The following is a 26687-nucleotide window of genomic DNA, read 5'->3' as shown; positions in this document are numbered from 1 at the left end:
TCCCAATTGCATAGATCAATGCTCATGCTGTTGATCACTGGATTGTCTGGTCCAGATTCGATTCTTTACAGGCTGCCTCCAGCCCTCCATATAACTGGAATATTGCGGAGTGTGGCGTTACACAACAAACAAACCAAGACTCACTTTGCCGCTTCTTTCTTGAGCTGCTGGTCACAGACTTTATCAGTTTGTATGTTTGTAAAACTGGCTGTGCTGTATGCTTCTAATTAGCAATAACAATGCAGCATGTCAAGGAAATTCACTTGTCTTACAGATTGTTGTGGTTATTTTTGCATGTATACTGGGAGAAAACTAGATTTGCTTTACAGTTCCTGGGGCGGTGGGTAGCCTAATGGTTAAAGCGTTTGCTCGTCACGCCGAAGACCCGGGTTCAATTCCCCACATGGGTACAATGTGTGAAGCCCTTTTCTGGTGTCCCCCGCCGTGATATTGCTGGAATATTGCTAAAAGCGGCGTAAAACCATACTCACTTTACAGGTCCTGTTTATGTAGCTCTCTGTGGTTAGTTTATGATACATTGTGGAATTATGATTGTTGTAGAGTTACCAACGTTTTGTAGGGAGGGGCCAAGATAATGAAGTTTGAAGTGTTTGAAAAATTTCAAAATAAGGAAATAAATGATGATCTTGTTTGAGTGTTGTTACATGATATTTGTGTTGGTATTAAATGGCATGTCACTAAATGCTGTTGGTGCATTCAGGACCAGTTCTGACATTTTGTTGAACTGTTAGTTCACCCAGAGATGCCAACCCTTACGCTTTAGGGCGTAATTATTACGATTTTGACCATTAAATACGCCATTACACTGAATCTGCGAAAATTACGCTTTTCTACTCGTTTTACGAAAATCAATAAAGTGGATAGATTTTCACAGGGTGTTTCGTAACGCACAGGTGCAGGGGTTCAGAAATGGCTTGCACCGATAGGAATCGCTTACTCTTAACATCACACTCATTACAATTAACTTGCAAGGAATTAAAGTATTTTGAGTCACATGACCAACAATTTTCGATGTATGGAGCTTCATAATGATTGGTCACGTGTGTTTCTGCCCAGAATCTTCCTTTCGTGAAACCGTGTACCATGTTGAAGCGATCGGCAGACACGTATTACACTTTTTAGGTCCAAATTACACTTTCTGACCTCTAGTATTACACTTAGGCCCAAAATAGGGTTTGCATCTCTTTTTTTTCCAAACGGACTTTAACAAATGCAGCGTTAAACAACAAACAAGCATCTTATGATGAACATAATCCCTTTTTGAACTTCTGTGTGATGTATTCTGTATGATGTTTTCTAATTGAAACCTACAAAATGTATTTAAACATGACTGGAGTCCATGTACCAATGGAAAAATGGAAAAAATAAAATAATATTTAAAAAACCCAAATCCCAGAAACAGGTGTGTTTGTTGCTAAATGGCACACTGCAATATTCCAGCTGTATGACTGTGACCTGTAAATAATCAAATCTGGACCTGATAAGCCAGTGATTGATATTGTGATCACCAATTCACCCTGATAGTCCTAAAAATATGGATCCAGAATATCAAGAAATAATCATAGGTGTAAAGATATTTATTGCATGAAGATTTCAAGAATATAGCCAGAAGCTGAAATTTATACCAGGCAGGACAACACTACAGGTGTATAAGAAACAAGCAACATAGGTATATAAACCATGCAAAATCCAAGGCTACCATGGAGTAGTGTCAACATGAGATGTATTGTTTACACATACTTTGAATTGTGTCATATGGCGGCAAACTAATTTATTCCGAGAATTGTTGTAAAACTTAATTGATTTTAGATGGTTTTTGCCTAACTGGATTTTGCATGATTGTTAGACAGGACAGATTTACATTCACATGCAATTTACTGCAAAAAATAAATATGTGTAAATTATTTTTATTTTAAAATATTTGTTTAAAAAAATTCTCATTGAGTTAACACTTAACATAATATATTGAATATATATGTACAAGTTCGTTGAAGACATTTATTAATCTGAAAAAGATAAGTGATATTCAAACAGATAGTTATAGTACATCACAACCTGAGACGATCAATGCTCCATCCTGCAATTTATTTGCTGCAGGACTGTCATTGATATTTGGTTTAGTTTAATAATTTAATGTTATTGGCACACCAGTTTTATAAAACATATAAACAGTCAACTTATTTATTTATAGATTACAGTCAACTCCAGATATTACAAACCCCAGGGAAATCCCCAAATGAATGTATTCCAAAATTTATAATTCCATCAACTGCCATGTTATACACCACAACAGGAGGTTTAACATTGGGCTTGTACTGAGGCTTTATTGAACTTATACCACTCTATTTATATACTTTGTTTCCAAATTAGTTGACTAGCCAATCAGCTCCACCAGGTAAGAGGCTGATTGTGTAGCATAATAGTGTTTGCTTTGTTTAAAGCTGTTTAGGTTGGTACAAGACATTTGATTTTTTTTCAATAATACCACAGTACATGGATTTACTTGTATCCCAAAGCCTTGTTCTCTTTACAATGCATTTGTCGTGATCACAATATATACAATGCATTAAATTAGTTATTTTTTATACATATAACTTCAAACCATTAAATGTTATTTACTGAATTTCGTCTTAGGGTCCATTAACCAAAAAATATATGAAGTGTCACTTTATACATACAATGGGGATTCTATGATATTATCCCACAATTCTCTATATTTAGGTGTGTTCTATCAGGAGGTGACTGTATCATAACAGGCTTAATATATTTGTAAACATTTGAATAATATGTAATTGCAGAACACAACAAACAACCACACGTATCAAACAAGAAAGTTCATAATAATAAACTAACTTAGAAGTTTGGGGAGTGGTGCTGACTAAAATAAAGCTGTTTGTGTGGAGGGGTAGGGTGGGGTGGGTGATGAACGTATTCCATGAAGTGTCAAGTGAGAGAAGTGAGATTGTCAGTGATAGCACCTTTATGCGTGGAGCCCCACTTTCATATCCTTGAGCCTATTTCAGACCCAGTGCTACCAAATATTCATTCTCAAAGACCCCACTTTCAGAGCCTGATCATGGTGTATAATGTTGCCAGGTATTCTGCCACCTAATATTCATCTCATCATCCAGCGGATATTTCCATTTTGTTATGATAAATATCCTAGACACATTCATCATAGCTTCAAAATACGCAACTATCTCCATCTCTTTTCAGTAACTTACCACAGAAATCCTCTTGCTCATGAGAGTAATTTTACTGGATGGATAATTTAAGCACTGTAGTTAGTCCACTCTTTATGATGAAGTCATATTACTCTACATGTGATCACAGAATCATTTCAGGTGTGTCCCATTGAAATAAGCATTAACATTTGACATAATAAATTACAGAGGGAGCATATCAAAAGTTTCATGTCCCTCCCCAGAACATATTTTTTTCATCAAACATGGATCAATGGCTAGGTACTCATTAAACACAGGATAGTGATGTTGCACTTTAAAGTAGCAGTTTTGGGGAAGGTAGTTTGGTGGGAGGTTGGTGGAGCTGTTACTCAACAGTGAGAAACCTAATGTCGCCATCATTATGCAGGGAATATATAAAAGTTAATGTCATGGTAATCCCTTGTGGAGAATTGCACCATAGATGTCCTCAAAGTGGAACTATTTCTTCAGAACCCCAATGTATCCAGAGTCTTGATTCCGAAAAAACATTTCCGCTATGATGTTTACATATCACATGTTTTGCTTCTCATTGTTCACCATAAGCCTTCTGAATTGTCTTGCCCTGGGCTTGGAGGTAGCCAGACCTCTCCTGCTTCTTCCGATCAAAAATGGAGGATGGTCCTGAAATGTGATGATGTCGTTTTTAACGTTTGTTGTTTTAGGGTGCCCACACAGGGGCGTAGCTACCATTACAAAAAAAAGCCCGGGCTTACACATGCTTTTTGCTAAAAAGGTTGGGCAAGCCCTCAATACTATTTAAATATAAAGCTTTTCAACCCAACGGGCTTACACGAAAAAATTGGCTTGCTACGCTCTTGACACATTAAATTATGTTGTTTCTTGTTTGACGCTGCACTCAGCAATATTGCAGCTATATGGCAGTGGTCTGTAAATAATCTAGTCTGGACCAGACAATCCAGTGATCAACATCATGAGCATCAATCTATGCAATTTGGATAGATGACATGTGTCAACCAAGTCCACCGATCCTGTTTGTCGCCTCTTACGACAAGCATGGGTTGCTGATGACCAATTCTAACCCGGATTTTTACTGATGTGAAAATCACATAATAACCATTTTTAACCTTGACCTATAAAACTAAGGGTCCAAAGGTCATTGTATGTCTTTGGTCTATATCTAATCCTATGGACATTTAATTTTGCTACTATGACTTGTATTTGAACTTTTCTCTATTTGAAAAAAGTCCAAAAAGTATGGAATAATACTGATATCCTAGCAGATGCACCCCCACCCCCTTTTCAAATGACCCCCTTTTCAAACCACATGTCTTACAGAGTTACCTTTCCTTTTCTGAAATCTTACTTAAGATATAGATAAGAATTAGAAAACAGATATGCTGTATTTTCAATGTAGTGTTGGTAATCTTGTGATAAATTCAATTCTGACTCAAAACCAAGTTTTCCCAGTGATGAGGGAGTCAAATCGTGTGTTGAAATAAGAGGGTGTTGTGATTTGATGACTTCTTATTGCCTTATCAGAATGGGGGGTGAAGACCCAGGTTTGATTCCCCACATGGGTACAATGTGTGAAGCCCATTTCCGGCGTCCCCAGCCGTGATATTGCTGGAATATTGCTAAAAGCGGCATAAAACCATACTCACTTACTCATAATGGAGAAATGTCCTAATTCATGAGAGAGTAGTTTACACATGACGCAAAGGAAACTATGTTTTTAGCATATAGATGACGAGGGTCAGTGAGCCAGTTCCCCCATTATCAAGAGTTGGTTCTTACTCATATTATAGTAGTAGCTGGTTCGATCAAGCAAGTCTCCACTGTATAAGCAACCTGATACTGAACGTCAATGTAAACCTACCACCACCACCACCTGCAGCCTGTTTTGCCTTGCCTCGCCCCAGGGCGGACGGAGCAGGACCACTTCCTCCCAACTGCTGTTCTAGGATCTGGTATGTCTTGGGCTTGACGTCCCTGTAGGCTGACCCTTCGTTCATGTGGGGGTTGATGCTCCCCTCGTCCAGTTCTACCCTTGGGGAAGCTGCCTGCTGACCTGCAGCCTTCACGGCGGGGTCAGCTGTGTTCACAGCACCTCTGAAAATACAACAAGTTTTTAAAATATGTTTTAATGTTCAGTTAAAAGATCACACAAAAGTGATCACTTGTTTTGCTTGACAGAAGTGACAGTAGGATAGTTTCATGATTTAATCATACATCTGATGGGACTCATTTTTATTTTGTTTCCAGATTTGAAAATAATCATTAAGACATTTTAGATGACAGTCTATCAGTGTGGAAGATTTTGTTTTATGTATGTTTTTTGGACGTTTTTTACTGAAAATCTTGAATGTATTTTGAGACTCTTGCTTCTTTGCAACAAGTATTTAATGCATTGGCACCTAACATTTGTGCGGCGTGCCCGTAATATTACTTCAAGACCAACCGTGTTTCTTCCACACCAGCTTTTATTGTCACTCAAGGGAAGTAACTCTCATCGTTACATTATCATGGGTATGGAATTATCTCCCCTAGACCATTCACTCTTGTGGACAGGCCCGATCCAAGTTACATCAGTTATCACTAAACTGCTCTCCATAGTACGGAAAGGTAATCGACATGTATCATAATATATAGTCCATATTCGGAATTCATGTAGACTAGGAAGAAAAACAACAACGTAATATTACATAAAAATGGTTAATTGACTCTTTAGTCATGATTATACAGTAATAATGAGAGAAAACCGACAGGATCCTTTATGACAATTACCTTATGTCAAGGCATCCTTATGACAATTATAATGTCAAGGCATCCACAGGGGCGGATACAGCTTTTTGAGAAAGGGGTTGGGGTGCACAGATAATTATCCCCTGAGACCAAATGGATCCGCCAGTAATTTAATAAACTTTCGGGACAAAAAAAGGGGGCTGCAAACCCCACTCCCTCCTCTCTCTCTGAATCAGCCTACGAACAATTCCACAAATCCAACGTATCGTTCAGGTGATAGTAACTTCTATACTTTAATACAGACGTATAACAGTCTTAGTGCTGAGATCGTTTCGTTGGACGGGGAACTGGTCGACTAGGCAAATGTGACGAGCCATAGACTAGAGTAGCTTCCCTTTGATAAAAAAAAGCAATTACTGCAGTGAGTATGGGTTGACACAAAAGACGGTCACTGTCGAAGTTCCGTATTTGGCTTTAAAATATATCTATAAAGATTGCCTGGCTGATAGTTACGACACTGTTTCAAATACAAGTTTCAGGTGGAACAATGTTACGAGTACCGGTGCCTTATTACTAGCACCTCATGATACCTTAAATGTAGAAAAAACATGCAATGAAACATTGTTATGATAGAAGTTAAAAAACAACAACAAGCTTCTAGAGAATTCGGGATTGTAAAAATATTGTAGTAGGAATACACATTGTATTGACGCACCTTGGCGAGCTGAGTATAATATTTAAGCGGAGTACAAGATATTTACAATTCCAACACAAACCATCTAACCTCATTCTACACAATGCAATATGACGGCCTTGCTTAGTCATCCATATAATTATTGTTAAAAACTGTATGTGATGACCTGGGCTAGTCATAAGAATATACAATTACCTATATATAACATAACCATTGGCCTGAACTAGTTTCCAGTATCTTTCATCATGATAAACTAATTCATGCCTGCACGTCACTACCTTGCATATCATTAACGGACACGTAACACCTATACACGCCCATGTCATAAACAAACGTTTTAACCAAACGCGTAGTGTTATCATACAAAATGCTGATGGACTATATGTCACAGATGCTGTTACGATTCAGTGCTTTGAATACATCACATCTGTACAACCTACCGTCCGTCTGTGGCGTCCATTGGCAAAACCAACTGTATTCTGTGGCACACAGCGATACACACAGCTAAGCGATACACTGCCTTGGTTTCACAGTAACCGACGGTTAGGGCAGCTTGGCGGAATGGTTCTATTATATCACTCTACTTAGATAAGGATGAGTCACTTTTGGGGCCGTTTTGATTAAAACACATATCATCAGGTGTTTGAACGGATAGGTCCTTCAGAGTATTGAAAACTTATGGAACAACATATGTGTTATTTATAGAGATGCATTTTATGATACGACTATATTAGATATGTACATCATCATGACAATCGCGAATAACAGATTGGAATGAATATTGTGTTATGTAACGTCAAGCACACACATAGAGAGAGAGAGAGAGAGAGAGAGAGAGAGAGAGAGAGAGAGAGAGAGAGAGAGAGAGAGAGAGAGAGAGAGAGAGAGAGAGAGAGAGAGAGAGAGAGAGAGAGAGGTCGTTTAGTATCCTCTTTGTATAGACAGACAGACCGATAGCTATACATGTAATTGTAACTATTGTCACCTTAAATATATACGTGTCATGTCAAATGATTGATGATAACTGGTACCCATAAGATTACCTCTGGACTGTGAGATCCACGTCGTTGCCAGCCCGGATAAGCTCGGCTTTCGCATTTTCATGAGACCAACCATTTGTGCACGCATCCCCGATCCTCACGATACCATCTCCATTCCGCAGCCCCGCTGTTCCAGCGATACTCTTAGGGGACACCTTGGAAAGGTAGAATAAATCTCGTCATTAAAGATGGCACAGTACCCAATAAAATCGCCCGGGTAAACAAATGTCCGGATTAGACTAACATCTTGTCTCTGAAGTGAACATATTTTACAGAAAAATACTGTTCATAAAAGATAATCATGAAATATAATGAAAAGGAGCCCAGAGACCTTCTTCATTTTCAGAAACTGTGGAAATCTAGACTTACCGCATATTATTGGATATATTTGTTTCAGGGTCTGTATGACAGAGCATGTCCGGATTAAAGACTATGGATACGAAGAAATGTTTTTTTGTATATTTTCAGATGTTCTTCACAGAAATTACTGGAAAGAACGATGTCCAGAAAACACGTTTGACTATCGTGTATGGTGTTCAACAAAGGACTCGTGAAAAATTGATTGTATTTCATATCTTGAAAAAAAAAGATATTGTACACGTTCAAATGTGTATAAGACGTGAATATTATATTTCATAACTTGAAAAGAAGGTATTGTAAACATTCAAATGTGTATACTCATCCTCGATGAAATATCCTTCCCATCAAAAGTTTAGACTCCCTTAAAACAATCACTATATGTTATGTATATGTGTATGGTTACATCGAAGATTAGGGGAACCAACTGCAGACCTTATGCAGATGAATTACACGAGGATGGTGCATCAAATTGCTGAAAAGCATGTGCAAATATCGTGCGTGTGAACAGCTGCGTTTTGGAGTAAGGTTTTGTTAAGAATTAGCCAATTTTCACTGACTTTTATCATTTATTGAACTCATGGCAATAAACTTTTCAACGTTACGAATTTGTTTTACAATACATCAGTTCATGTGTAAACAGTACCTTTAAACATTATGGAATATTTTGTAAACTTTAGTGTAGAACAGTTGCCTGAAGTAAGTGGCTATATTTACAATAGTGAGTCTAAACTTTTGTTGGGTAGTATAGAACAAACTTCACGGATAACAACGATAACAATTTCTTTATTTTGTGAGTGCGATGTTTCCATACAGATTCTAGTACCGTTGTCATCTTCACACGTTTATTGGGGCGGTGGGGTAGCCTAGTGGTTAAAGCGTTCGCTCGTCACGCCGAAGACCCGGGTTCGATTCCCCACATGGGTACAATGTGTGAAGCCCATTTCTGTTGTCCCCCGCCGTGATATTGCTGAAATATTGCTAAAAAGCAGCGTAAAACCATACTCACTCACTCACACGTTTATTGCTCAAAATAATCCACCATCGGTGGTACATGACTATAACAAAGAAGGACATACAAAATGTACAAGATGACTACATCAATTAAAGTGTTTGCAAACAATCTTAATGAACTTGAAAAAAGTTGACGGAACTTTGACAAATTTGGTCAGGAACTCACGTATTTACGTATGTCTGTAAAATAATTACATTTAAACAAATAGTGAAACTCATCTCCAACCAAATGTGAGTCACATAAGTTACAAATCAAACAGGAATGAACGGTACAAGAATCTGTATCGAAACGTCGCCCTCGCGAAATCTAAAAGTTCTTATCCATATAGTTTGTTCTATATTGTCTAAAATGCAGCTTATACAAGTCATCCTCCATGGACTGTAAATAATATTACGCCCCATTTACGACAACCTTTGATTGCTGAAGTACAATTTCAAACCGAATCTTCACGGGTTAATAGTGGAAGAAACATTACACTTGAAACAGACAGGTATGGCCACCCATCATCCCATAAAGAGTTAAGTGAGTGAGTGAGTGAGTGAGTGAGTTAATATTTAACGTCACATCGGCAATATTTCAGCCATATCGCGACGATAAAGAGCTAAGTAGAAGATATATAGTTGTGGAAGGTTTACCTTCCATGACCATAACCGGATAGATAAAAAAAGTTGTTAACCTCAGACTCATTTAACCTACACTCATTTTAATAAAAAAACATGCTTCGTTTGTTTGCTACTAAACGACCCTCTCGGTAATATTCTAGCTATACCACGGCGGTCTGTTAACAGTCGATTCTGGACCAGACAATCCCGTGACTGACATCTGTGCAGTTCAGTCATAGATATATGTGTACCTCAGTTATGATATACATGTATATAATATATATGGTTTCTGATTGTTATTTAAAGGGGAAACATAATGTTGTGGCGCTACGAGGTCAAGACCAGAGACCAAAACATTCGTCATTCTGAATACATATATAAATCAAACGTGACACTGTCCAAAACCTGACACTTTCTAGAGTAACTTAGATTAGCATTGACCTTTCCCAGGAAGTAATTATTAATCATTTACAGTGTCCGAAAGCAGTCAATAAACAAGTCAACGACATCGGGAATAACGAACTACGGATATAATAAACTGATTTTCCTTGTGGCTTTGATAACGTTAATACACCAAATAATATTCATAATAAATTTCAATAATATTAATTCGGGCATGGTGAATATTTTTGTATTTTTCTGAAATTAATTCATCAACTGGACAGGTATGAGACCCGTGAAGGTCCGGGTTAGAATTGATCTTCAGTAACCCATGCTTGTCGTAAGAGGCGACTAACGGGATCGGGTGGTCAGGCTCGCTGACTTGGTTGACATATGTCATCGGTTCCCAGATCGATGCTCATGCTGTTGATGACTGGATTGTCTGGTCCAGACTCGATTATTTGCAGAACACCGCCATATAGCTGGAATATCGCTGAGTGCGGCGTAAAACTAAACTCACTCACTCACACTCACAGGTATGAAATTCTAATTTGAAACTTCACGCTGCGTGTTCTGTCCAAATTCAGTTTAATTCGGATCTACAGATTATTGAAAGCACAATGCGTTTTTTAGTTATTAAAGTTCGACGTTAACTGAACTTGTTACTATTTTTTTCCCCATTAACTCGAAAGTCAAAATGAAAAGCTCCAGTACGATATTTCTTTGCGTGGAGAGAGATATCTTGAGTAAAAGATAAGAGTTAATAAGATCGATATGAAAAGATATATTTGTAAAGCATTAAATGTGTCAAGGGATAAGATTCTCCATACACATTAAGTGCATGTTCCAAAGCTCCATTACAGAGCGTGCTACTCTCCCGGTGAAATCTACGCTACCAAGCCATCGCTGCGCTGAGCTTTACTTCCCAAGAATCACGTGGTCAAGGTAACCCGAACGATGCGCTTGGCGCGAGCGTGCATTCCTTTCTATATATGGGTCTAGGTCGCTAACGAGTGCAGACTCGGTGCGGAAGCGAAGCACATGACAGCGAGCATTATTTACTCATGGGGAGGGAGAAGCTCGATACCTAAAGGAGAACTTATTAAGTTCAGCTTCAACTTTCTGCTATGTTTAACTCTGAGGGGGCACAGATAAAAGATAATCAGCTACTAACTGACCCCATATGTCATCAGCTGATTGACCAATAAAATATATATGGTCATACGGCTTGTTTGGACTTATCAAGTAAATACACTTCTATTTCAGTACTTAGAAAGATCCAGACGTACAAGATTACAGAACAATTCATACTCAAAAGGTGTGCTGCAGAATTAATTCCTTTAACGTTCATGACAAATAAGGAAAATATCAATGGTGCCTTATACATGCATACGCTATGTAAAGAAAACTAGGAAAGTATATTTAAAAGGTAAAATTTTGGTTTTACATGACCATGGTATTGCTATTCAATTCAGCTGGTATTGTTATGAAACATGATCCCTGTACCCCCTGACAAGTGCACGACTGCACACATTACAACATTAGTAAATAAGGATGGGTCAATGGCTATTCCTTCTCATGGAGATACACGAAAACCTTATATTTTGTATATTACTGAAAAAATTACGACGAATTAACAAGTTTTCACATCTACAGTGAACAAAAAGCAGCTTGTTGTATTGTCGAGAAACCGCATTGATGGAAGCGTTGAGAACATTCCAAGAAACGCAGAAACAGCGCAGCGTGTGCCTTTTTATGCAGTTTTACAATTAACCTAAAACAAATGTTTCCCTTTAGACATTTGTCCAGACGCGTTCATTTAAGTGTCGGGAATTCCAAGAGTTTAAAACATCCTAACAGAAATAGAACCCTATATATAACGTTAAGTGTCGGATGTGAATGTATTAGATTAGAACTGTCAGCTTCTCTACCGTCCCTCTCACCTCTGTGGTTTATCATAACGGGACCCATGCCTGACTCACTCAAAAAACTTCTATCACGCACTCCCGGCATGGGACGAAGTTAAACACCAACCTGGGCGATGAAAAGAGGTAGGCCGTATTCGGTCCCTCCCTGGAGCTTGAAACCCCATGGCTGACTTGTATCAAATCTGCGGAGACTCACAGTTACCACATCACCGGACGCCATTTTGATGTTACCTATCGTCTGCTACCGCTCGTGAAGGCCTTGAAGCTCTTGCTTGTCGAACGTCTGTGTAGGTGTGTTTACCGACCTACATGCACTGCGTTGCTGTTATAGGGGCCAGTGTTGGGAAGCACGCTCCGGATAGGTGTAGCCATGAGGTGCACCCCGTCCCACATATGGGATTACAATGAATTATTTGTCTAGAACTACTCTAAAGGGATACCAATGATCACTTGTCTGCATTCAGGAGTGTCTGAATTGTAATGAAAGCAGTTATTGTTTAAGAAGCCTGAGGGGGCAGCTATTAGTCACCACCAAATCTGCTTCGTTATGCTTCAATGCATATGTGTCCAGTTTGGGGATGTTTTCTAAAGCTGACATACAATGTCCCTTTTATAATATATATATGAAAAACTTGTTGGAATGGACGTATACTTACTGACGTGTATGCTTAATTTAGTTAATCAGTTGGTAAGATTACAGAATACCGGATACCTTCCTAACTCCTAGGGTTAGGGTAAGGTTTAGGGTTAGGGCAAGGTTTAGGGTTAAGGTAAAGTTTAGGGTTAGGGTTAGGGTAAGGCTTAGGGCTCGGGTTAGGGTAAGGTTTAGGGTTAGGGCTAGCGTTAGAGTTAGATAGACATGACATTAACAATATGGTTGGTATGTATCCGGTATTCTGTAAGTGTACCAATCAGTTCTATATAAATGCAACTTCTTTGGAAAATACATATTCACGATTCATACTGAACCAAACAATTCGGGACCAGGAATATTGTTGTTGTGAAGACTGAGAACACAAAGTAAACACATCTCACCAAATATTCATCGAAATATTCCTGAGCCCGTGTCTTTATGTTCAGTATGTGAATGAACAATGTAAATCAATTTAATTTTAGTTCGATAGTTTTTGTTTACATTCGCAGAAATGTAACTCATCAGCTGATGTATAATATATTGCATATTTCCCCTACAAGATTCGGAGACAGACAATTAATGAGTAAGTTCAGTTTCACGCCGCTTCTAGCAATATTTCAGCACTGTCACGGCAGCGGACACCAGAAATGAGCTTCACACATTGTACCCATATGGGGAATCGAACCCGGGTCTTCGACGTGACGAGCGAAGGCTTTAACCACTAGGCTACCCCACCGCCGACAGACAATAAACCTCACTGATGCGACCCGTGAAGATCGGAGTTATAGAACTTATCGCGAGTATACAATGCTTGTCGTATTGAGGCCCCTAACGGGATCGGGTGGTCAGGCTCGCTTGACACATGTCATCGTATCCCAATTGCATGCATAGATCGATGCTCATGCTATTGATCACTGAGTTGTCTGGTCCAGACTCGATTATTTACATACCGCCGCCATATAGCTGAAATATTGCTGATTAAAACTAAGCTCACTCACTCACTCACTCACTCACTGAGATGCAGTAACGCAATTACATAACTGGGTTACATAATTCCTATGTCACAGCCCCGATTAGGTTTCCGGGTCTGTCGCGGTGGCACCCCATTAGTCATACGACCCATTAGTTCCAGCTGTCGATCAATCTTTATTCAGTACTTAAAAAGCCCACAGACCTGCTGTACATTTAAAATTGACAGGGTAGTTAGAAGTCATTTACAAATTCTTTTCTATTACAATCTTGTTTCTTAAACTCATAGCGAAATAGATGTACATTGCCAGATTCTGTAAAAAATAATGTGGTACGTAGTATCTGCAACAATGAAATAAATTTTCTGACACTTGGATGCTTATAATAGTATGGCTTTAGATGTTTCGTTCGTAGAGTGTTATAAACAGGACAGGTTAAAAGGAAATGTAATTCATACTCATCAGTATTAATATTTTACAATTGACATATTCTGTTTTCTCTTTGTGATCCATTAGTTATACGCCTTAAATAAACATGGTCATGGTTGATTGCTCTTATTTTTTAACCCTTAGTACCTCTTGGCGTAATGGGATCCGTAAAGAACCGGGGTAAAATAGGTCTTCGGCAACTCATGCTTGCCATAAGAGGCGACTAACGGGATCGGGTGGTCAGGCTTGCTGACTTGGTTGACACACGTGTCATCGGTTCCCAGTTGCGCAGATCGATGCTCATGCTGTTGATGACTGGATTGTCTGGTCCAGACTCGATTATTTACAGACCGCCGCCATATAGCTGGAATATTGCTTAGTGCGGCGTAAAACTAAACTCACTCACTCTTGACGTGATAGAATGACCCATATGAAACTTTTAACAAGCAGATTTTATTCATGTTTATAACAAATATACATATATAAAACGTTTCTTCAGTACTTCTGATTTTACATCAGGGAAAACCTTGACTTTTCTCTTATTACACCATACAGTCAGTCAGTTTCACTAGGGCGGTGGGGTTGTCTTGTGGTTAAGACGTTCGCTCGTCACGCTGAAGACCTGGGTTCGATTCCCCACATGGGCACAATGTGTGAAGCCCATTTCTTGTGTCTCCCGCCGTGACATTGCTGGAATATTGCTAAAATCGGCGTAAAACTGAACTCACTCAGTCACGCACACATAGATCTCTGGCTGATACAGGTATCCGGCAGCGTCCAGGAACTCCAGAGACCTGCTTCTCTTCTTGTCTTGTCTAAGTTGTCTTCCATGGCTTGTCTTCCATAAGCTTTGCCTAACATGCCGTGATATAACTGGAATTCAGTTCATTGCGGAATACAACTGGAATACAACTCACTTACTGTCACTAGTTTCTGGCTGCCATTTCTATCTTTAGTAAACTGTAAAGGAATTACAGAGCTGATAGAAAGGTATCCCCGTAAAACGCAGACCCTTTAAACACAAAACTATCGCTGTGCAGCTAACAGATCTTTGAGCAACAGATCAAAATACATACATGTATATCATCGGCTAACGAAGGGTTAATCAAACGAAAGTCTCATTCATTTAACTAGTCAATTACCATCAGCTTGTTTACAATTTAATCCTTCCTGTATATTGGCTTCATGATTTTTGCTGTTTGTTGTTTAGACTGATAAGGCCAGACCAATTCTATTTCTTGTTTTACGGATTTTTGTCCTCAGAAAACAGAAGGAGGCGAAAAAAATAAAAATAAATTCACTAGTCAAAGTATTCCTTCTAAATACTAAAAGTATTTTACTTTTGGCAATTTATGAAGTGTATATGGGGGAAAATACAATTTAAAAAAACCTTTCTTGTAAGTGTACATTTTTGGCCAATGGAATCATTAGGATTTTATTTTGTGAGTGGGGAAGATTAATTATTATTTTTTTCTTATTCTTGAAAAAAGACGACAAGCGGATCCGTAAAACAAGTAATAAAATTGGTCTGGCCAAATGGTGTAAAAAAGGTTGTTTTCCATAAATTTGTATGTTTCATTATCTTAAAATGAAGACCGCGAGAAATCGATTTTCATTGCATTCAAGTCACACCAATTGGATAATCAATGAAATATTTCTTTATTCTGTTGTAATGTTGGGACTCCGTGGTTGTGACTGTTCATCATCTTCATTGGGGGCGGTGGGGTAGCCTAGTGGTTAAAGCGTTGGCTCGTCACGCCGAAGACCCGGGTTCGAATCCCCACATGGGTACAATTTGTGAAGCCCATTTCTGGTGTCCCCCGCCGTGATTTTGCTGGAATATTGCTAAAAGCGGCGTAAAACTAAACTCAGTCAGTCAGTCATCTTCATTGCGGATGGTGTTGCCCTCGGCAATAAAATTTGTCAGCTTTCTGAAATGAACCACTGATGAATACGTGTGTGTCAAGAACAAATCAAAAGGAAAAAAGGAGAAAATACCAATCGGAAATGTGTTAATAGGTCCTGTTGCGACAAGTATATCAAGTTATCAATATGCTAGAATTGCATTGGAGCACCACCAAGATTTGCAGCTGATGAAACACGCGATAACATCGTTTCTACATGGGTGGGAGATAACCTATGACGGTGAGACAAAAGTTTCACAATTTCACTGAGTGAGTTTAGTTTTACGTCGCTTTTAGCAATATTCCAGCAATATTACGAAGGGGGGACACCAGCCTAAATTGGCTTTACACATTCTACCCATGTGGGGAATCGAACCCGGGTCTTCGGTGTGACTACCGAACGCTTTAACCACTAGGCTACCCCACAGACAGAAAGATGTTGGTGATGCTTGTTGTACGCATAACTGGTTGCTGAGGCAGAGTTGCCTAACTTTTCCACATCTGGAGCTGTTGATCATGGACTTTATCAATTTGTATCTGTTTGTAAGACTATCTGGCTACACCACCACAATTTCAGTTGATGCAAAATCACATATTGTTATGAAATTGTGGCAGAGAAAGATTAAATAATTCATGTGTAAAAGCACAAAACTAAATACTTTTGGTTGTCTTTCTCACTACAACTCGAACATACGATTGCTTTTGCTGGTGGATTACGTTAGAGATTATATACTGGACAAAAATAGTTAGAGATATATGTAAATTTTGAAATTATGAATAATGATCTATTTATTCATTGACATACTGATAAAATATCAATCATAAGCATACCAATATCCCTAACTTATTTTGTCCAGTATATATACATGTATTGTGGTGCATCTAACACGTACCAATTGTCTTTTCTGCTGGTCTACTTTGGGATGAACCAACTGAAACAAAAAAATGCAACCCCCCCACCAAAAAACAAACAAACAAACAAAAAACACAAAAAAACACAGACAAAACAAAAAACCCAACCCCCCAAAAAAACAATAACAAAAAACAAAACAAAACAAAAACAGGAGCGTGAGTTTCTATTCAACATCCAACATCATCCTCACGATTGATTTGTTTGTAAACAGTGTCTTAATAGTGTGTGGGGCGGTGGGGTAGCCTAGTGGTTAAAGCGTTGGCTCGTCACGCCAAAGACCCGGGTTCGATTCCCCACATGGGCACAATGTGTGAAGCCCATTTCTGATGTCCCCCGCCGTGATATTGCTGGAATATTGCTAAAAGCGGCGTAAAACTAAACTCAGCCAGTCAGTCAGTCTTATTAGTGCATAGAAAGTACAGAAAACCAGCTTCAGAGGCAGAGAATAGTGGTTGTGATGTTTGGGTAATACTCGCATTACAAGAGTGTGCAAAAAGCTTTGTAAATGGTCAAAATGGAATATTTTTTACACATTCATAATTCATAGACAATGTTACATCTATAAACAAAAAACTCAACTCTATAATTAGAGGCGCATTTCATAATATATGTATACACATACGACTCATGCGTAATTCTAACATCTCAAAAGCATCAAACATTAGATTAGAAAGGATACAGTTTGTCTGATTACTAATTGATTAGAAAATACCCACGATATACATAGATTAATAGTCTAGCTTATCAGAATGAGACAAATTCACATATTTTAACTTTCTTTCAGGGATAATCAGGGCTAATCTACAACGTTATGTAGTCTCCCTTATATAATGTAGTAGTTTGTGAATGAGTATATACTTATTATTTCATGGGGATGTATCCTTTCTTGAATTACACAAGGGATAATCTACGCGTCTTTTATTCTCCCTGATTACACTACTATATATACATGTAGTCGCTGAATTCTTGCAGTCGGCTTGAACAACAGACTTGTCTAGGGACCGGTCATTTAATTCAGCTGTGTGAAAGAGAACACGTTTTCAGTAAAGGCACGATCACTTATCACACTGGACGTCTATTCCGTATTTGTAACCAGGTTAAGAAACTCTATTCCAAACAACATTTGCAAAGATTAGCACAATTTTCAAACATTTCTTCGTGACTGTTCCACTACTGAAATCTCGTTCAAAACAAACATACTAAACGATCCCCGGGAACCAGTTTTACCGACTTCGACATACTCTCGCGAATTGCCTCGACTAAATTTGTGTTGGAAAGTAGTCTTATTCACGACATTGTTTAACTTGCTTTACCGTATCACGAAAATGTATGCACAGAAATAAAATCATGTTTCATGTGATCACCTACACACGATTCAAAATCTCAAACACTTCACAGCGGTCGTCGTGGCCGAGTGGTTAAGACGCATAACTGGTTGCTGAGGCAGAGTTGCCTAACTTTTCCACATCTGGAGCTGTTGATCATGGACTTTATCAATTTGTATCTGTTTGTAAGACTATCTGGCTACACCACCACAATTTCAGTTGATGCAAAATCACATATTGTTATGAAATTGTGGCAGAGAAAGATTAAATAATTCATGTGTAAAGCACAAAACTAAATACTTTTGGTTGTCTTTCTCACTACAACTCGAACATACGATTGCTTTTGCTGGTGGATTACGTTAGAGATTATATACTGGACAAAAATAGTTAGAGATATATGTAAATTTTGAAATTATGAATAATGATCTATTTATTCATTGACATACTGATAAAATATCAATCATAAGCATACCAATATCCCTAACTTATTTTGTCCAGTATATATACATGTATTGTGGTGCATCTAACACGTACCAATTGTCTTTTCTGCTGGTCTACTTTGGGATGAACCAACTGAAACAAAAATGCAACCCCCAAAAACAAACAAACAAACAAAAACACAAAAAAAACACAGACAAAACAAAAAAGAGCCAACCCCCAAAAAACACAATAACAAAAACAAAACAAAACAAAACAGGAGCGTGAGTTTCTATTCAACATCCAACATCATCCTCACGATTGATTTGTTTGTAAACAGTGTCTTAATAGTGTGGGGGCGGTGGGGTAGCCTAGTGGTTAAAGCGTTGGCTCGTCACGCCAAAGACCCGGGTTCGATTCCCCACATGGGCACAATGTGTGAAGCCCATTTCTGATGTCCCCGCCGTGATATTATTGTTGGAATATTGCTAAAAGCGGCGTAAAACTAAACTCAGCCAGTCAGTCAGTCTTATTAGTGCATAGAAAGTACAGAAACCAGCTTCAGAGGCAGAGAATAGTGGTTGTGATGTTTGGGTAATACTCGCATTACAAGGAGTGTGCAAAAGCTTTGTAAATGGTCAAAATGGAATATTTTTACACATTCATAATTCATAGACGTCGTCGTGGCCGAGTGGTTAAGGCGATAGACTAGAAATCTATTGGGATCTTCCCGCGCAGGTTCGAATCCTGCCGACGACGCATTCTTTTTCACAAGTGTTTTGTGACATCTTTCTTGCCTTTATGCTCTTGAACAGTACCCAAGCTCTACACAGTTGTGGCACACATCAGCTGCCACGAGAATGTCATGCCAACAGGCCCGTTTTCCACGGGTAACTCGTACACAGTGCATGTGGCTGGTCTGGGGTGCATGCATGCATGCAAACTATTCCATTGAGCACAATACTATCTACTGCAACAGACAGGTGTAGGCCAGAATACATGCAAAGGAGTTAGAATACAGCCATTGTCTTGGAGATGAGTAAGTTTCCCTTGCTGTGTACAAGTCGGAGAGTAAGAGATTGGAGTTTGTATGTGTTAATGAATATTACTTGCGCCTGGCATATTTTGGAGCGTGTGAAGAAGTGAGTTTGCATAGACCAGACGCATGTTTCCCACGTCTGAAAGCAACGGTCGTCGTGGCCGAGTGGTTAAGGCGATAGACTAGAAATCTATTGGGATCTTCCCGCGCAGGTTCGAATCCTGCCGACGACGCATTCTTTTCACAAGTGTTTTGTGACATCTTTCTTGCCTTTATGCTCTTGAACAGTACCCAAGCTCTACACAGTTGTGGCACACATCAGCTGCCCCGAGAATGTCATGCCAACAGGCCCGTTTTCCACGGGTAACTCGTACACAGTGCATGTGGCTGGTCTGGGGTGCATGCATGCATGCAAACTATTCCATTGAGCACAATACTATCTACTGCAACAGACAGGTGTAGGCCAGAATACATGCAAAGGAGTTAGAATACAGCCATTGTCTTGGAGATGAGTAAGTTTCCCTTGCTGTGTACAAGTCGGAGAGTAAGAGATTGGAGTTTGTATGTGTTAATGAATATTACTTGCGCCTGGCATATTTTGGAGCGTGTGAAGAAGTGAGTTTGCATAGACCAGACGCATGTTTCCCACGTCTGAAAGCAACGGTCGTCGTGGCCGAGTGGTTAAGGCGATAGACTAGAAATCTATTGGGATCTTCCCGCGCAGGTTCGAATCCTGCCGACGACGCATTCTTTTTCACAAGTGTTTTGTGACATCTTTCTTGCCTTTATGCTCTTGAACAGTACCCAAGCTCTACACAGTTGTGGCACACATCAGCTGCCCCGAGAATGTCATGCCAACAGGCCCGTTTTCCACGGGTAACTCGTACACAGTGCATGTGGCTGGTCTGGGGTGCATGCATGCATGCAAACTATTCCATTGAGCACAATACTATCTACTGCAACAGACAGGTGTAGGCCAGAATACATGCAAAGGAGTTAGAATACAGCCATTGTCTTGGAGATGAGTAAGTTTCCCTTGCTGTGTACAAGTCGGAGAGTAAGAGATTGGAGTTTGTATGTGTTAATGAATATTACTTGCGCCTGGCATATTTTGGAGCGTGTGAAGAAGTGAGTTTGCATAGACCAGACGCATGTTTCCCACGTCTGAAAGCAACGGTCGTCGTGGCCGAGTGGTTAAGGCGATAGACTAGAAATCTATTGGGATCTTCCCGCGCAGGTTCGAATCCTGCCGACGACGCATTCTTTTTCACAAGTGTTTTGTGACATCTTTCTTGCCTTTATGCTCTTGAACAGTACCCAAGCTCTACACAGTTGTGGCACACATCAGCTGCCCCGAGAATGTCATGCCAACAGGCCCGTTTTCCACGGGTAACTCGTACACAGTGCATGTGGCTGGTCTGGGGTGCATGCATGCATGCAAACTATTCCATTGAGCACAATACTATCTACTGCAACAGACAGGTGTAGGCCAGAATACATGCAAAGGAGTTAGAATACAGCCATTGTCTTGGAGATGAGTAAGTTTCCCTTGCTGTGTACAAGTCGGAGAGTAAGAGATTGAGTTTGTATGTGTTAATGAATATTACTTGCGCCTGGCATATTTTGGAGCGTGTGAAGAAGTGAGTTTGCATAGACCAGACGCATGTTTCCCACGTCTGAAAGCAACGGTCGTCGTGGCCGAGTGGTTAAGGCGATAGACTAGAAATCTATTGGGATCTTCCCGCGCAGGTTCGAATCCTGCCGACGACGCATTCTTTTCACAAGTGTTTTGTGACATCTTTCTTGCCTTTATGCTCTTGAACAGTACCCAAGCTCTACACAGTTGTGGCACACATCAGCTGCCCCGAGAATGTCATGCCAACAGGCCCGTTTTCCACGGGTAACTCGTACACAGTGCATGTGGCTGGTCTGGGGTGCATGCATGCATGCAAACTATTCCATTGAGCACAATACTATCTACTGCAACAGACAGGTGTAGGCCAGAATACATGCAAAGGAGTTAGAATACAGCCATTGTCTTGGAGATGAGTAAGTTTCCCTTGCTGTGTACAAGTCGGAGAGTAAGAGATTGGAGTTTGTATGTGTTAATGAATATTACTTGCGCCTGGCATATTTTGGAGCGTGTGAAGAAGTGAGTTTGCATAGACCAGACGCATGTTTCCCACGTCTGAAAGCAACGGTCGTCGTGGCCGAGTGGTTAAGGCGATAGACTAGAAATCTATTGGGATCTTCCCGCGCAGGTTCGAATCCTGCCGACGACGCATTCTTTTTCACAAGTGTTTTGTGACATCTTTCTTGCCTTTATGCTCTTGAACAGTACCCAAGCTCTACACAGTTGTGGCACACATCAGCTGCCCCGAGAATGTCATGCCAACAGGCCCGTTTTCCACGGGTAACTCGTACACAGTGCATGTGGCTGGTCTGGGGTGCATGCATGCATGCAAACTATTCCATTGAGCACAATACTATCTACTGCAACAGACAGGTGTAGGCCAGAATACATGCAAAGGAGTTAGAATACAGCCATTGTCTTGGAGATGAGTAAGTTTCCCTTGCTGTGTACAAGTCGGAGAGTAAGAGATTGGAGTTTGTATGTGTTAATGAATATTACTTGCGCCTGGCATATTTTGGGCGTGTGAAGAAGTGAGTTTGCATAGACCAGACGCATGTTTCCCACGTCTGAAAGCAACGGTCGTCGTGGCCGAGTGGTTAAGGCGATAGACTAGAAATCTATTGGGATCTTCCCGCGCAGGTTCGAATCCTGCCGACGACGCATTCTTTTCACAAGTGTTTTGTGACATCTTTCTTGCCTTTATGCTCTTGAACAGTACCCAAGCTCTACACAGTTGTGGCACACATCAGCTGCCCCGAGAATGTCATGCCAACAGGCCCGTTTTCCACGGGTAACTCGTACACAGTGCATGTGGCTGGTCTGGGGTGCATGCATGCATGCAAACTATTCCATTGAGCACAATACTATCTACTGCAACAGACAGGTGTAGGCCAGAATACATGCAAAGGAGTTAGAATACAGCCATTGTCTTGGAGATGAGTAAGTTTCCCTTGCTGTGTACAAGTCGGAGAGTAAGAGATTGGAGTTTGTATGTGTTAATGAATATTACTTGCGCCTGGCATATTTTGGAGCGTGTGAAGAAGTGAGTTTGCATAGACCAGACGCATGTTTCCCACGTCTGAAAGCAACGGTCGTCGTGGCCGAGTGGTTAAGGCGATAGACTAGAAATCTATTGGGATCTTCCCGCGCAGGTTCGAATCCTGCCGACGACGCATTCTTTTTCACAAGTGTTTTGTGACATCTTTCTTGCCTTTATGCTCTTGAACAGTACCCAAGCTCTACACAGTTGTGGCACACATCAGCTGCCCCGAGAATGTCATGCCAACAGGCCCGTTTTCCACGGGTAACTCGTACACAGTGCATGTGGCTGGTCTGGGGCATGCATGCATGCATGCAAACTATTCCATTGAGCACAATACTATCTACTGCAACAGACAGGTGTAGGCCAGAATACATGCAAAGGAGTTAGAATACAGCCATTGTCTTGGAGATGAGTAAGTTTCCCTTGCTGTGTACAAGTCGGAGAGTAAGAGATTGGAGTTTGTATGTGTTAATGAATATTACTTGCGCCTGGCATATTTTGGAGCGTGTGAAGAAGTGAGTTTGCATAGACCAGACGCATGTTTCCCACGTCTGAAAGCAACGGTCGTCGTGGCCGAGTGGTTAAGGCGATAGACTAGAAATCTATTGGGATCTTCCCGCGCAGGTTCGAATCCTGCCGACGACGCATTCTTTTCACAAGTGTTTTGTGACATCTTTCTTGCCTTTATGCTCTTGAACAGTACCCAAGCTCTACACAGTTGTGGCACACATCAGCTGCCCCGAGAATGTCATGCCAACAGGCCCGTTTTCCACGGGTAACTCGTACACAGTGCATGTGGCTGGTCTGGGGTGCATGCATGCATGCAAACTATTCCATTGAGCACAATACTATCTACTGCAACAGACAGGTGTAGGCCAGAATACATGCAAAGGAGTTAGAATACAGCCATTGTCTTGGAGATGAGTAAGTTTCCCTTGCTGTGTACAAGTCGGAGAGTAAGAGATTGGAGTTTGTATGTGTTAATGAATATTACTTGCGCCTGGCATATTTTGGAGCGTGTGAAGAAGTGAGTTTGCATAGACCAGACGCATGTTTCCCACGTCTGAAAGCAACGGTCGTCGTGGCCGAGTGGTTAAGGCGATAGACTAGAAATCTATTGGGATCTTCCCGCGCAGGTTCGAATCCTGCCGACGACGCATTCTTTTCACAAGTGTTTTGTGACATCTTTCTTGCCTTTATGCTCTTGAACAGTACCCAAGCTCTACACAGTTGTGGCACACATCAGCTGCCCCGAGAATGTCATGCCAACAGGCCCGTTTTCCACGGGTAACTCGTACACAGTGCATGTGGCTGGTCTGGGGTGCATGCATGCATGCAAACTATTCCATTGAGCACAATACTATCTACTGCAACAGACAGGTGTAGGCCAGAATACATGCAAAGGAGTTAGAATACAGCCATTGTCTTGGAGATGAGTAAGTTTCCCTTGCTGTGTACAAGTCGGAGAGTAAGAGATTGGAGTTTGTATGTGTTAATGAATATTACTTGCGCCTGGCATATTTTGGAGCGTGTGAAGAAGTGAGTTTGCATAGACCAGACGCATGTTTCCCACGTCTGAAAGCAACGGTCGTCGTGGCCGAGTGGTTAAGGCGATAGACTAGAAATCTATTGGGATCTTCCCGCGCAGGTTCGAATCCTGCCGACGACGCATTCTTTTTCACAAGTGTTTTGTGACATCTTTCTTGCCTTTATGCTCTTGAACAGTACCCAAGCTCTACACAGTTGTGGCACACATCAGCTGCCCCGAGAATGTCATGCCAACAGGCCCGTTTTCCACGGGTAACTCGTACACAGTGCATGTGGCTGGTCTGGGGTGCATGCATGCATGCAAACTATTCCATTGAGCACAATACTATCTACTGCAACAGACAGGTGTAGGCCAGAATACATGCAAAGGAGTTAGAATACAGCCATTGTCTTGGAGATGAGTAAGTTTCCCTTGCTGTGTACAAGTCGGAGAGTAAGAGATTGGAGTTTGTATGTGTTAATGAATATTACTTGCGCCTGGCATATTTTGGAGCGTGTGAAGAAGTGAGTTTGCATAGACCAGACGCATGTTTCCCACGTCTGAAAGCAACGGTCGTCGTGGCCGAGTGGTTAAGGCGATAGACTAGAAATCTATTGGGATCTTCCCGCGCAGGTTCGAATCCTGCCGACGACGCATTCTTTTCACAAGTGTTTTGTGACATCTTTCTTGCCTTTATGCTCTTGAACAGTACCCAAGCTCTACACAGTTGTGGCACACATCAGCTGCCCCGAGAATGTCATGCCAACAGGCCCGTTTTCCACGGGTAACTCGTACACAGTGCATGTGGCTGGTCTGGAGTGCATGTGGCTGGTCTGGGGTGCATGCATGCATGCAAACTATTCCATTGAGCACAATACTATCTACTGCAACAGACAGGTGTAGGCCAGAATACATGCAAAGGAGTTAGAATACAGCCATTGTCTTGGAGATGAGTAAGTTTCCCTTGCTGTGTACAAGTCGGAGAGTAAGAGATTGGAGTTTGTATGTGTTAATGAATATTACTTGCGCCTGGCATATTTTGGAGCGTGTGAAGAAGTGAGTTTGCATAGACCAGACGCATGTTTCCCACGTCTGAAAGCAACGGTCGTCGTGGCCGAGTGGTTAAGGCGATAGACTAGAAATCTATTGGGATCTTCCCGCGCAGGTTCGAATCCTGCCGACGACGCATTCTTTTTCACAAGTGTTTTGTGACATCTTTCTTGCCTTTATGCTCTTGAACAGTACCCAAGCTCTACACAGTTGTGGCACACATCAGCTGCCCCGAGAATGTCATGCCAACAGGCCCGTTTTCCACGGGTAACTCGTACACAGTGCATGTGGCTGGTCTGGGGTGCATGCATGCATGCAAACTATTCCATTGAGCACAATACTATCTACTGCAACAGACAGGTGTAGGCCAGAATACATGCAAAGGAGTTAGAATACAGCCATTGTCTTGGAGATGAGTAAGTTTCCCTTGCTGTGTACAAGTCGGAGAGTAAGAGATTGGAGTTTGTATGTGTTAATGAATATTACTTGCGCCTGGCATATTTTGGAGCGTGTGAAGAAGTGAGTTTGCATAGACCAGACGCATGTTTCCCACGTCTGAAAGCAACGGTCGTCGTGGCCGAGTGGTTAAGGCGATAGACTAGAAATCTATTGGGATCTTCCCGCGCAGGTTCGAATCCTGCCGACGACGCATTCTTTTCACAAGTGTTTTGTGACATCTTTCTTGCCTTTATGCTCTTGAACAGTACCCAAGCTCTACACAGTTGTGGCACACATCAGCTGCCCCGAGAATGTCATGCCAACAGGCCCGTTTTCCACGGGTAACTCGTACACAGTGCATGTGGCTGGTCTGGGGTGCATGCATGCATGCAAACTATTCCATTGAGCACAATACTATCTACTGCAACAGACAGGTGTAGGCCAGAATACATGCAAAGGAGTTAGAATACAGCCATTGTCTTGGAGATGAGTAAGTTTCCCTTGCTGTGTACAAGTCGGAGAGTAAGAGATTGGAGTTTGTATGTGTTAATGAATATTACTTGCGCCTGGCATATTTTGGAGCGTGTGAAGAAGTGAGTTTGCATAGACCAGACGCATGTTTCCCACGTCTGAAAGCAACGGTCGTCGTGGCCGAGTGGTTAAGGCGATAGACTAGAAATCTATTGGGATCTTCCCGCGCAGGTTCGAATCCTGCCGACGACGCATTCTTTTCACAAGTGTTTTGTGACATCTTTCTTGCCTTTATGCTCTTGAACAGTACCCAAGCTCTACACAGTTGTGGCACACATCAGCTGCCCCGAGAATGTCATGCCAACAGGCCCGTTTTCCACGGGTAACTCGTACACAGTGCATGTGGCTGGTCTGGGGTGCATGCATGCAT

At 41.0% G+C, this 26687-nt stretch overlaps 1 protein-coding gene and 15 non-coding genes across 16 annotated transcripts; 15 read left to right on the top strand and 1 right to left on the bottom strand.

Moving 5' to 3' along the window:
• Positions 1–1580: 1580 nt before the first annotated feature.
• LOC124287474 (PDZ and LIM domain protein 3-like) lies at positions 1581–12345 on the bottom strand. The gene is made up of 4 exons (XM_046724030.1): positions 12072–12345; positions 7686–7837; positions 5083–5315; positions 1581–3866 (listed from the first exon to the last, which is right to left on the bottom strand). Exons 1-4 carry the CDS (start codon positions 12183–12185, stop codon positions 3772–3774), a joined length of 594 nt encoding a protein of 197 aa, XP_046579986.1. The 5' UTR covers positions 12186–12345; the 3' UTR covers positions 1581–3771.
• Positions 12346–19232: 6887 nt separating this feature from the next.
• Positions 19233–19314, top strand: Trnas-aga. Its single transcript has one exon. It is a non-coding gene; the product is annotated as a tRNA-Ser (tRNA).
• A 431-nt stretch (positions 19315–19745) lies between these two features.
• Trnas-aga lies at positions 19746–19827 on the top strand. Its single transcript has one exon. It is a non-coding gene; the product is annotated as a tRNA-Ser (tRNA).
• A 430-nt stretch (positions 19828–20257) lies between these two features.
• Positions 20258–20339, top strand: Trnas-aga. Its single transcript has one exon. It is a non-coding gene; the product is annotated as a tRNA-Ser (tRNA).
• A 431-nt stretch (positions 20340–20770) lies between these two features.
• Positions 20771–20852, top strand: Trnas-aga. Its single transcript has one exon. It is a non-coding gene; the product is annotated as a tRNA-Ser (tRNA).
• Positions 20853–21282: 430 nt separating this feature from the next.
• Trnas-aga lies at positions 21283–21364 on the top strand. The gene has a single exon. It is a non-coding gene; the product is annotated as a tRNA-Ser (tRNA).
• A 430-nt stretch (positions 21365–21794) lies between these two features.
• Positions 21795–21876, top strand: Trnas-aga. The gene has a single exon. It is a non-coding gene; the product is annotated as a tRNA-Ser (tRNA).
• Positions 21877–22306: 430 nt separating this feature from the next.
• Positions 22307–22388, top strand: Trnas-aga. Its single transcript has one exon. It is a non-coding gene; the product is annotated as a tRNA-Ser (tRNA).
• A 430-nt stretch (positions 22389–22818) lies between these two features.
• Trnas-aga lies at positions 22819–22900 on the top strand. The gene has a single exon. It is a non-coding gene; the product is annotated as a tRNA-Ser (tRNA).
• A 433-nt stretch (positions 22901–23333) lies between these two features.
• On the top strand, positions 23334–23415 carry Trnas-aga. The gene has a single exon. It is a non-coding gene; the product is annotated as a tRNA-Ser (tRNA).
• Positions 23416–23845: 430 nt separating this feature from the next.
• On the top strand, positions 23846–23927 carry Trnas-aga. Its single transcript has one exon. It is a non-coding gene; the product is annotated as a tRNA-Ser (tRNA).
• Positions 23928–24357: 430 nt separating this feature from the next.
• On the top strand, positions 24358–24439 carry Trnas-aga. The gene has a single exon. It is a non-coding gene; the product is annotated as a tRNA-Ser (tRNA).
• Positions 24440–24870: 431 nt separating this feature from the next.
• Trnas-aga lies at positions 24871–24952 on the top strand. The gene has a single exon. It is a non-coding gene; the product is annotated as a tRNA-Ser (tRNA).
• A 450-nt stretch (positions 24953–25402) lies between these two features.
• Trnas-aga lies at positions 25403–25484 on the top strand. The gene has a single exon. It is a non-coding gene; the product is annotated as a tRNA-Ser (tRNA).
• A 431-nt stretch (positions 25485–25915) lies between these two features.
• Positions 25916–25997, top strand: Trnas-aga. Its single transcript has one exon. It is a non-coding gene; the product is annotated as a tRNA-Ser (tRNA).
• Positions 25998–26427: 430 nt separating this feature from the next.
• Trnas-aga lies at positions 26428–26509 on the top strand. Its single transcript has one exon. It is a non-coding gene; the product is annotated as a tRNA-Ser (tRNA).
• The last annotated feature ends 178 nt before the right edge of the window (positions 26510–26687 follow it).

This window comes from Haliotis rubra, unplaced genomic scaffold (genome assembly GCF_003918875.1).
Source record: "Haliotis rubra isolate DU_JTF1 unplaced genomic scaffold, ASM391887v1 Scf400, whole genome shotgun sequence".
NCBI lineage: Eukaryota > Metazoa > Mollusca > Gastropoda > Lepetellida > Haliotidae > Haliotis > Haliotis rubra.
This window is presented reverse-complemented; position numbering and strand designations above follow the sequence as displayed.